We start from the raw sequence: 12,506 nt of genomic DNA, 5'->3' as shown, positions 1-12,506 counted from the left end.
GTTTTCGATAAATTAGCGAGATTTCTTAATGTCGGACCGGCAGGTATTACACGTTTATACTTGTAAATAACGTAGGTAAATTTTCAAGGTGCGCAAAGCTCTACGCGTATAATTGCGTCGAAATGGGCGTAATTCAATTCGGTAATTTTATAACTCTACACCCGGCTTTATAACACTTAATATCGCACGGACGTGGTGCGGGACGGCAGCCCCAAAAATACATGGTCCGTTTTCTTTCGTGAACCAACATATGTTACGTTACGTACGCGACGTCTAAATCGACGTTCGCGTGCCGGAAGTTTACAGGTTATTTTATATACCATAGAAATATGTATAATATCATATATTATACGTTTACGTGTTTTGTTGATGTTGTTGTTTATTTATTTGTTTTTTTTTTCGTTTTTTTTTTTCTCGCCCTCGTTTTCTTTCCACGTTTCTTCGTCATCACCTCTACCCGTCTCCTGTATAATACAGCTTCGGGCTCTTATGGTGATTAAGCTTCTCTTTTTGACTCGGCATTCTGCAGAAATTATTCACTAAGCAGAATGTTACTTTTCGTGTTCATCTCGCACCTGAATCATTGAATAAATTGAAATTTAGATAAGATTTGACGGTAAAAAGATATGATTTTGATTATGGAATCAGTGGATTTGTCCTGCGTGGATATAGAAATCGGGACTGGCAGTTATTTTAACGATAATCGCGTTTGCAAGTTTATGGCATTTGTTATCAACTTTTAATCAAACTACACGGTACGTTTAATTAAGAAATCACGTATCTCTCGTATTACCGTATCTTGTCAGGACTTTATTTGCCACGTGTAGATGATGGGTTTGATGATCCCGAACTCAGGCTAGGAAACGGATTCGTTAATTCCGTGGGCAAATAAATCTTGACAAAAATTCCCGTAACTCCCATTCATTTTCCATCAGCTTTTATAATTATCGCAGATATTGTCTCAAACGTCTGAAGTTATTAGATGGCTTACTTCAAAAATTAATTCACTCACGTATAAGCTCGAGACTCTACTTCGTTTTTTCACTCGTTCCCATTTCGCACGCAGACGAGACGATTGCTTCTTTAACACCCCCAAAAGTGGAACGAATATGTCTGAAAAATTTTACTTGCTTGTATTTCAGTTTCATTATACGACTGTATAATATACATATAGTCGTTGTATTTGAAATAGGCAATTTGGTCTGCCGATATTTCCCGAACAAATTTAATATAGAACAATATTTAAAAAATCACAAAAGAGAAGAACCACGATGTCGAAGTTTTAAAGGAACGATAATTCAATTTATAGCATGTAATAATGCAGGAAATCGAAGTACGAAGAAGAACAAAGAAAAAAACAGGTTAGAACATAGAATGCGAAAATGTATAATCGCCAGAATTCGTCTCCACAATACAGAATCCTATACAGATGCTAGACTTTGCCGTAGTAGGTACAATGTTTTTATTTTTGCATAATTCGACTTTCCAAACACGATGTATTTTCAATTCTCTTTACGAATAAGATTTTCACCTTGATTGAAAATTCGTTACTCCGCAGGTTTTCTTCTTCTTCTTCTTCTTCTTATGTCAGACAATCGGCCATCGTGTAGTTTTTCACCATCACGAGGTTATGGTTATGATATCGTTGCTGACGTTGCGTTGTCTTTTTCAGTACGACGACGGCGGGCTGCACGGTGGATACCTGGAAGGCGGCGGGGGCGGGGGCGGCGGGCTCTACGACCCCCACGGTAGCGCCCGGGGGGTTCCGGGCCTTCACCACAGTCCGCACCTCGGGGGAATGGGACCCGCACACCCCCAATACCCACCGCCACCGCCCCAACCCCCGCAGCACGTCTTGGCGGCGGCGGCAGCCGCCGCGGTCTCGGCTGTACCCGACGTCCATAAACGCGACAAGGACGCCATTTACGGGTAAGGAATCGTAACGACAATTTATCGAAGGTGCATGAGATTCGGGGGATCTGACAATTTTTCAAACAAGTTATCGTCGAGCTTCTTACGTACGCCTACTTGATACCTGTAGATTTAATTTAGATGTTCTTCTGTTTTCTCGTTTTTTGAGACATGCGGAATTTTTACCTGTACGCGTATACAAATATATCGAACTATGTTTCAGAACAAAAAAAAAAAAGAAGCAATTTACCATTTTTCATCGTCGCATCCCCTGAAACGTTTGTCCAGGTTGAAAGAAAAATTTTGTCAAAATATGAGCGTTCTACGTTATGCGGAAAATCGCGCGCGTTTGAATTTCACTTTTTTCAAATTTTTGGGGGAATTTATGAAGATACACGTTGTACCACTTGCAATTATTATTTCTTGCCCGAATACATTTGAATTCAACCCGAAGATCACGATCCATAACACAGCATGCGTCAAACGGGACTCTTATTATCCGAAATTAAAAGTTTATATGTAATTATAAATACTTTTTGAGGTTTAATTAATAATTGAAACATCGTCAGATACATTTCTCATACATCAACTGGAGACGTAATATTACAAGTCCGGGTCTTGTCTGTGACGTAAAATGATATTGTGATTGATGCAAGCCGTGAAAAAAAAATTTTATTTACGACACTTCCCAAATGAAAGAAAAAGAAATGTATCAAAGGAAAAATCCAACCGAGCGCAATCGTCCACGTAACGAAGAACACTCATCTTTTTCCAGAACCTTAATTTCAAAACAGCAAATTATTTTTTCTCTGAAACACCATAATAAATATACATGTATGCGTGTGTAAATCGGCAAACTCGGTTTCTCGTAACACTTTTGAACTGTTTCGGATGTCTACGTCGTTTGAAATTTCACAAATTTTGACAGGCTACTAATTATCGGCAATTAGCCTGATTCAATTTCAGTCTGTATTAGGTACACTAATTCGTGCAAAATTTCATACCGCAACAAGTCGTGTGAAGTTGGCGCAAATTTTCTTATTCTTAGCGACAGTAACGTTTGAATTTCGATGAACTTGAGTAAAATTTGCACTAGTTTAAGAAAATCTCCACGAACCGGTATATACAGACTTGTAACTATACCTCATACACATAATCTACCTGAAATTTTTTTCACAGCGTTTACTCTCTTAATTCTGCTTCTTTTTCTTCTTCTTCTTCTTCTTATTACTATTATTGTTATTATTATTTTTCGCATCCGTCATCGCGTGTCTCTTCTATATATCATATATATACGTATAGCATACAGCCTATAAGCCGTTCGCGCACATTGCTTCCAGAGCTCGCGATGAAGGAAATAATGGCGGACACGGACATGCGTCGCTGCCCACGCATGATGGCAGTGCAACGGTTACATTCATACCTTCTAGTCAAATAATAACCATAAACGGAAAACAAAACGGTATGGTAAAGCGGATGAATGGAAAAATTGAAAAGCAAATCGAAATTAAATAATATCAATCAGCATTGCGGTCGACTTGGAATATATATCAATATTTGATCTATTATTTTTATTTCTATATGTTATAATTGTCAAAAAATTGCAGTGCCTATTAATAAGATACCTACATGCGATTCAAGTTCTTATTCGGCATGCGTGAACTATATACTATTCTTTATAAATTTAAACTACATATACACGTGATATAAATATTGCACGTATCCCTGAACGGTGTGGTATTATTATTATTATTATTATTATTATTATTATTATATGTATGTATGTACAAAATATCGCGCAAAATGATACATGCAACGAATACGATTGATTGACGTGCAGGATAAAATCAACTAGCGTGTTTAATGTACGTACAATAGTTTTTTCTGTATAATAATTCGCACGCGGTAACTGGAGATAGTTTTTTTTTTTTCGCGTACCTTCACATTGTAGGTATGATATGGGTCCATATCGTACAGCGAGTGGATATTATTCGATCGTTAATTTTCTGCACAACGATATCAATGAAATTTATTGATTAGTTTAATCGTACAAAGTCGTAATTCCGTCCCCGCGTAATTTTTCGGGTTGCAGTCGTACAATTATTATAATAATTATTAAATTATTCCGCCGTACAACGTACTTGTAAAAAAAAAGAGAGTAAAATAATTATCACAAACATGAAAAATAATATTAATAAAAATCAATATCAGTTTTGGATAACAAGCTTTTGGAAGGGTTGAAAGAAGTAAAAAAGTAAATAGGGGAGGGGGAAGAAAATTTTTGTATTAGTAAGAAAATTAAGCGTGCGTGAATGTTTTTCGTGATGTAAACAATGTACAGTAAATTGCAATAAGTGCGGGGCAGCGAGGGCGAACGGATTTTTCGACGAAACGTTGGCATTTCAATTTTCTAAAGTCGGAAGCTTGGCCGTTATTTGGACACCCTGTAATCTTTGACACGGCCTTCTCTCTTTTTCTATCCTTCTTGCGTCTGCTGCGGCAAGCCTGTGATTCTTATTATCTTGGAAGACTGGTATTAGGGAGGAGGAGGGCAATAAACGCGCTTGAGCTAGTTGAGAGGAGAGCCTCATGCTTCAGCCACCGTAATATTTAACCGACCACCGATACATGTGTCGTGTGTTTTAAACGATGGGACTTTTCTCCCGTTGATAAAACGCATTATTCCGCATTCATTACCACTGTAAAATTCATCCAAAGATGTGTACTAAAATGATTTATCAATTAACTACATTTTCAGTATTATACATGCAACCGAAACGTTGAGATTCTTAATTATCTTGTTTCTTTCATATTTTATTTCTGCTTCTTCCACGCGGTTTAGGCTTACTTTGCAAGCGGTAAAATCGCGTTAACACCCGATATATATATATAATTCATTCGTATTAAAATTCAAACATTTATTTGTATGATTATAAATTAACAGTATATCTTCATTCCGTCGCGGATATACTCGAATAGCTATGGGTAAAATATTCTGCCAAAAAAAAATACATTTCTCTTCATTCGTTTTTTTCTTCTCGCCTTTCAGTTCTGTTTATAGAATAAGAAAAAGAAGCAATCATTTCCACACCGAAGGAAAATAACGAAACGCAATTATACCTATAGCGCAAGAAATAAATTTTTATTTAAATATTCGAAACGAGCTCGAGCGATCTATGTATCATTACTTCGAGTCTCAATTTTTCTTGCGGTTTTTATAAAAATTTAAATACACGACAAACAATAAATGTTAATAATAACATTCTATAAATTCATTCCAAAAGAGCTTCTTTGTTTTCCTTCCTCTTTGACCAACTTTTAGTTTTCACCGCAGATACATAACAATGAAAATTATTTATCACGTTCCTTCTACTCCAAAATCTGAGCTTTGCGGGTGCTCGTTGTCGTCTTTACTCTCTTATTATTATTGTTGTCGTTATTACTGTAATTGTTATTATTGCCACAACTCGACAACGGTTTTGCCGCGTTTAAGTGAGTGCTAGGTGGGGGTGGGGGGAGGGACGGAGGGTGGACATACTGCACTCGTGCAGTGCAGTTACGAAAACCACAAACCGCAGTGAGCAGAGCGCTGAGGCATTCCCCCAATCAACCTGCAATCATATGATTATCTCTGCGGTGTCATACCGTCACCTCGTTCACCTGTCACTCGTCGCCTGACCCCCCCTCCCTTCTCCTCTCCTCAACGTTATTACACAGCTTTACGCGAAAACCGCACGCAGATTCGCACCTATTCACGTTCGCCTTATCCATTATGCCAATCTCTTCGTTCATCGATTACTTCTTTTCATGCGCATAATATGATGCATTATGAATATTACGCAACGTGATTTAAACGGTTTGATTTTACGAAATATTTGACTTGAATCAGTTTTACATTGTGTGAGGGAAAGAGAGGGATACTGAGTTGTAAATAATGAGTTGTAAGTAATGATGTTACGGAGCGTGAATAAATTGTATTTTACGTTAAAACATGTAAATTTTGAAAAAGTATAAAATGGTGTGATTTTATAAAACGCACGGGATAATTACATCGTACGATTATTATAACTGTGCAGATAATATTGAAATTCGAACAACGCTGTTAAATTGTTGGCAATTTAATTTGCATAAATGAGACAGTTGATAATACTTATCTACTAGAATATGAATTCTGTAAAACTGATCGTCGTTTCACAAGTTAATTGACGCAGTGAGTAATCTTACCGGTCGCTTGCTATCTCCTAAAATCTATACGTGTAACATTGTTACAGCCAGTATATCTTTTACGTAGATAAAAATATTCGCTTCCAATATAAATACAGCTTGCAGGCTTATTGGAATTTCATTGGAATATAATATTTTGGCTGTAGATGTGTATTACACCTAAGTACTTGTTTCTGTTACGCTTCCGTTTCTCTCTCGCTTTCTTTCTCTTTCTCTCGTTCTCTTGGCTAATATTCTAAACACACGCGTGTAAATTATTGCTTGACGGAACATATCGCAGAGACCTATAACGCGTATCTTGCATACCTCGTTCCGAACGACGAAATGACCTCGAAATACTGCTTACGTCACGGATGTCAGATAGATCACGTCGTTGGCGATGCAATGCCGCGGTGACGCTCGAGTGACGATCTCTAACCGTGTCTTATTCGTCTTCTTATAACAGATCGTTGAAAAGAATCTGGTGTTTTTTTTTTCCTTTTTTTTCCCCGACTCCTCTCTTAAGTTTCCATACCTCTCTTTCGTCGTTTCTTTGTTTCTCTGTTCTTATTATTTTTCTTCTCTTCTTCTCGAACGTGTTTCCACAAAAAAAAAAATCAAATTTTCGCCCGCTTGTCACTATTATTGTAAATACCGACCATTGTTTGTTTTTTTGGAATTTTTTGTTTTTTTCCAATTTTATTTATATATCTTGTTGCTGAACGAACGAATATACGTTATATATGTTCAATATGTAACTTGGGCGAAGTGTGCTGCTGCAGTTTCTCCGCAGCCGCCGGCGGCTGCGTTACACCGGCAATTTGTCGGAATTCGTTCCGAATCGTTTTAGGTCCGCGAGACTGCAGCAGCATGGCTACTATGCGCACACACCTCTCTTCTACGGCACCGCAGACGCAGATTTCTTTAATCCTGCGGGGTTGTTGGTTCCCTTCTCAATATACATACACAATTATATGTATATATATATATATGCAAACACACATATGTATGTATGTATGTATAGGTACACGTTTGTCGAACCGTGCAGCAGCGATTATTTACAGAAACACGCGTGTTTTCACAAATTCGATGAGGAGCGATGGAAAAATCTGAGGATTGGCAACATTTTCTTCACCAATGCAATACGAGTAAATAGGGGAGGATATTTTTAAGAAATCTTTACAGCAAAGTGATGAGAAAAAGTATCTACTAGATTTTCTCATAAAATATATTGATCAAGTATGGGTAATTTTTAGGCCTCGGGATTATTTGGCCGTATTATGTCTAATTGTATATTTTTGCAAAATAAAAATCATCGTTGGTTATTTACCGCATTTGTATAAAATTTTAAAATAAATAGAAATAAATAAACGCTCTCACGTTTTAAAGTAACTTCTCATAGGTGTTGGAGAGGCGATTAGTCTGAGAATAAACGGCAAATCGAGTTGCAGCAAGCGACGCTCGGCGTCCGACGGAAAGCGGCTTCGTTACCCAAAAGAGCACCAACGCGTTGAAGAGGCGACGCGACGCCTGCGGCTCGAATATAATCGCCCTCTTTGTCTTGTAATTATTTGAGATTGTTCTTCGTTGATCGATTCGATTCTACGTCGGAATTTCTTTTTCTATGTCTCTCTCTCTTCTTTTTTCGCCAACTTCCTCGCCTTTCGGTACTGCTTCATTTTATTTTATCACCAGCACGGTCTGAATCGTAACACGTGGTTATTTCATACGTATGTATACTGAGTCTACAACGTGCCGTTTAATGTTTTTCCCAAAAATAATGGTACCCGCACGCACACTCGTTATCTGTCCATATAGATAGGCTCGTCTGTATAACTTGTATATTGGAATTGCCACTTGTCGTACTTCTGCGTGTGTATTTTTTCCAAAAGGTTGTATCTTTAATACGCGTCAATGATGATAACATCATGTACGTCCGAGTGTTCAAATAGATCCCTTTTCCAAGCAAAGTCAAAAATGTAACAACAAAATGCGTAAACAAATAAACATCACTAGCGTACATATATATATGGTAGTGTGTGTATATATATATATATATATATATATATATATATATATATATATATACACACACCTGGGCGTGTTTATTTATAGTACAATATTATCCGCGCTGAAATAGACGATATATTGTAGTTTATTTAACGAGCACTGATAAGGCGTTACGTTACCATGTGTTATGTACTCAACTACTTATATATTTACATATACTTGCCGTGTTACACATTTATTATTATTGTTATTTTTGTTATTATTACCTGCAGTATATATAGCATACGCAATGGATCTGGATGGTTATATAAATATATGATATATCGCGGAACGTTAACCTGAAATATGACGGATGTTTCAATTGGACGATTCGAATTAACGAACTTGACGAACGACAATAACGACACATTTCTTCTCCTCGACCTTTTTTTTTTCTTTCACATACAATATTGCAACGCACGGAAATTGTTTCGAATAATTTCTGCCACGTATTTACTTACCTGCCCATTTTTGACGATGGCGAGATATCGTCTCAATCATTATTGCATATTTTTACAGCATATAAGAAGCAACTACGACAACAATTCTGATACACGGATCGTTATCTTTTTTCTCTCTTCCCCGTTTTTCAGACACCCGCTGTTCCCGCTCCTGGCATTAATATTTGAAAAATGTGAACTCGCGACGTGCACGCCGCGAGAACCTGGCGTTGCTGGTGGCGACGTTTGTTCCTCGGAGAGTTTCAACGAGGACATTGCCGTATTCTCCAAACAGGTGAGTGAGTTGCCTGGTATTTCACTCTCCGTATGATATCTATCTCTCACTCTCTCCGCCTCTCCTCTCACTTCATACCTACATATATCCCAATGTATTAATAATACACGACATAGCTACGTGTAAGTTAATTTCGTTATGGAATCACACAAAAATGCCGTACCGCTTCTCGCTATTCAGCTCAACCGCAGCTGTTCGACGAGATTGATAAACAATATATCGATATGATAATTTTGAGAATATTAACGATGATACCTAATTTCCAATTCTCAGCATATTAACGGATTATTTATTCGTAATATTCCTGCACAACATCGACATTTCCATTTCATGCAGGAGTACACGACGGAACTCTACGGCATGTGTCTACCTATGTAGATATGCATATGTATATGTATACATGGTATATAGACTGGCACGCCTAGTCCGTCCGTAACTAATGGCGGAGAATCTGGTTACACTCGAATCGGTTCGCGTGCGTCTCGGATCTCCGTCCGGGACTTTGCCGGCTGATCCCGAACCTCCGCTGACAGCGTTCGAGAATTCTCTTTCGTTTTCCAAACCTCTACCTGCTCTCCTCTCCATAATGCTGCTCGGTAGTATCCTCAAAATTGATGCTTACAGTTGCAATGCAGGGCAGAAGCCGAAAGTCAATTTTTACCTTGAATTTGACGTCCCTTCAACCCCACCTTTTTCTGTCCGCAACCTTCGGTTGCGTTCTTTGCAACGATTTATTTATTTTCATACATGTTACACGTGGTACGTAGACGTGCTTTGTTGGTTGGATAGAGACTTGGTTTGAAATTTATTTGAGCATATTAACTGCAGTTTGGGTATAAGATATTTACAATTAGTATCGCGATGTGTAAGTTGGGTCAAGTCATTGTACCCGTGTGTGAAATTTTAAGTCCATTTCGGTCAGTTTCGATGATTCCGTGTCCATGATATTGGTGTTGGTAATGGCGGCGTGGTTTAAGTTACGAATTTGAAGAATTTCAAAAGCGCCTAATTCCGAATTATTTCGTGGTGAAACTTAAAACTTGAAAAAGATATCGAACTTTTACGAAATAACAAAGTTTCGAATGGTCGGAAACCTGAGGGCTATGATAGAGCAAAGTTAGAAAAAGTAAAGCTCCGGTAGAGCAAAATCCCGAAAAATAAAGTTTCGATGGAGTAAAATTCTTAAAATTAAAATGTCCTCACACAGCGTAGTTCAATCAACGACTGGGTGTAAAAAGTCTGAAAGACCGAACGTCACAATGACCAGGATTCCGATCGTAAAAATATCAAGATCCAAAACAAAGAAATATCAAACTGGTGAAATTCCACCAAACCAGAAATTTTTAGCGTCGGATTTCGGACAATTCGAAACTTCGATGTTTCGTTAAAGTTTGATTTCTTCACTTCAAGTTTTACCACCAAAGAATTCGAAATTTGCCGCTTTCGAAACTTTTCAAATTCGGAATTTCAACCCCGCCCAACGCTGCCAATGGTATCTAAAGTAAGAGTACACGAAGTCGACTTTACGCGCGACCCGGTAATAACCGAGTCTCTTGATTCTCGAATATTTGATGCCTGTAAATAGTAAAGAAAAAAAAAAAAATGAAAAGAAAAAACTGCGAAAGAATTTGATTCCTTTTTTTCTCCCTCTCCTCTGAGTATCTCACTTGTACGTATATATGCAGGCAATTACACAGTTTCTTCTAGACCAGACGTCCGTCTCTTTCATACTATATCCTTCGGGTCGTTGGTTGGTCGAGTGGGGTGCAGCCGAGTAGAAGATGTTTCTTCGGTGCCGAGCGACGGTCCCGAAGTAGGTATTCCCCAAGGGCACGCAGGAAACCTGAGCCGAACGATTTGGGGTTTAAAAACACATGGATTCTGGCTCTCGGGACCCGCAGCTCGGCTTGGCTGTGTTATGTACGTACCTACGGCTAGTCGGTAGTCTCTCACTAGTCCTACTGCATACCTTGGTTCTATAATTCTCTCCTTCTTCGTTCCGTCTTGAAATCCTCAGACGCTATGGAATGTTTTCGATTTTTCACCACCGGCCTTTCACGGAGCCTATAGAATCTCTCCGCGCAACGAGCCCTTCGAGATAATGAGAGAAAGAGAGAGAGAGAGAGAGAGAGAGAGAGAGGGAGAGGAGATTAACGAGAATCATAGTTTGGAACGAAAGTCGAAAGTGGAAAGAAAGAAGGAAAAGAAAAAAACTCGAGTTTTTCTACTTTTCCATTTTCTCTACCCGCATCAAAATTTCTCCACGTAGTCGGTTTTAAATGAAATTGCTCGTTTTGATTCATTAGGAATTATCAGCGGTGTTTAATTGTCGCCAAGGTATTTCCCCGTCCTCGTTGCCTGCAACGATCAATTCGCCGCTAGCCTGCAGTAGGTATATAAAAAGTACCTGTTATTAGCACGCGTGCTGCTTATCTCAAACGAACGTTAAACGAATCATGCACTGCAATGCGAATGTACAGATATCTAATTGTTTACGAAAATAATTGCCAGCCTGGTGCGCTCGCGGCGATTTGTTTCTACGATCGATTTTTTACAGGCATATTGGTGCACCATAAGTATATGTAGGTATAATATGGGACCACGAATACCTAGGTAAATATTTACTAGGTTTTTAAAATTGTCATTTATTCTTTACCTACACAGCCAAACTGTACACGTATGGCTGTGAAAATTAAAACTATTTCGATGCAAATTGGAAATAATTTTTACAAATTCGTTGTAAAAATTATTACCACGATTTATACGGTTATAACCAGTTTGTAAAGATCTTCGCGTTATGTATAATCGTAACTGTATTAATATACATTTCTCATATATATTCTTATTTTTCATATTTATTTCGCTTTGACTGACAATGAGCGGACGGACAAATGACGATCATTATTTAAAACTTTGTAAAATCCACGATTTCGCGACAGTCGCCATTATTGTTCATTGTACAGACGAGGAAACGATCGTTGAGGCGTATTTCAAGTCACAGGAACCGACACTAGAACGCGTCGTCGTTATCGATTTGCAATTACTATAGTAAACATGCAATTGCTGCTGAGGGTCGGGGAAGGAAACGGAATAAGGGCCGCGGGGTGGGGGGTGGGAGGTGATATGCCCGTCCTTAGAATATCATTACTACACCGCATATCTCGTATCGTACACCTCGCGTACCTCGAAATTTATACCGCGCGGCGTGTAATGCTTTGCATGAAATACGCGTACGTACACCCTGTACGTAGAAAAAAAAAAAAAAGTAATCAGAAATAAAAGGGAGAGTCGTGGTGACGAAGGCCACCTGAGAGGTTGGGATCACGATCATCGTCGTCGACGCTTAATATCGGAGATAAACGACGCTTTTGGCCTGCTGCTCGCTACACTCGACAAGCACTAAACGTGAATCCCTCGGGTTCTAACTTTTATCACATCTAGGCAGCCGCGTATGCGGTGTCAGCCGGATTGGTTGGTTGGTTGGTTGGTTGGTTGGTTGGTTGGCAGCGGTTCGAGTTCTCTCGTGCAACGGATGGATATATCGATCGACTAGCGTTTATTTTTACAGCTTGCGCGGGCTTCTAAAGTCACGGAATAGGCGGGCATAG

General features: G+C 38.7%; 1 protein-coding gene across 3 annotated transcripts in view; it reads left to right on the top strand.

The window, feature by feature from the left end:
- hth (homothorax) overlaps window positions 1–12,506 on the top strand; it is a 286,555-nt gene that overhangs the window by 8,071 nt on the left and 265,978 nt on the right. For all 3 annotated transcript variants that reach the window (XM_046610599.2, XM_046610598.2, XM_046610600.2), the window contains 2 exons: window positions 1,673–1,929; window positions 8,757–8,898. In XM_046610599.2, the coding sequence (XP_046466555.1) occupies window positions 1,673–1,929; window positions 8,757–8,898 (399 nt within the window). The remainder of the gene's footprint in view (window positions 1–1,672; window positions 1,930–8,756; window positions 8,899–12,506) is intronic.

The sequence above is a fragment of the Neodiprion pinetum genome, chromosome 2 (genome assembly GCF_021155775.2).
Source record: "Neodiprion pinetum isolate iyNeoPine1 chromosome 2, iyNeoPine1.2, whole genome shotgun sequence".
Taxonomy (NCBI): Eukaryota; Metazoa; Arthropoda; class Insecta; order Hymenoptera; family Diprionidae; genus Neodiprion; species Neodiprion pinetum.
Note: the sequence above shows the minus strand (reverse complement) of the source record. Positions and strands in the feature narration are given on the sequence as shown.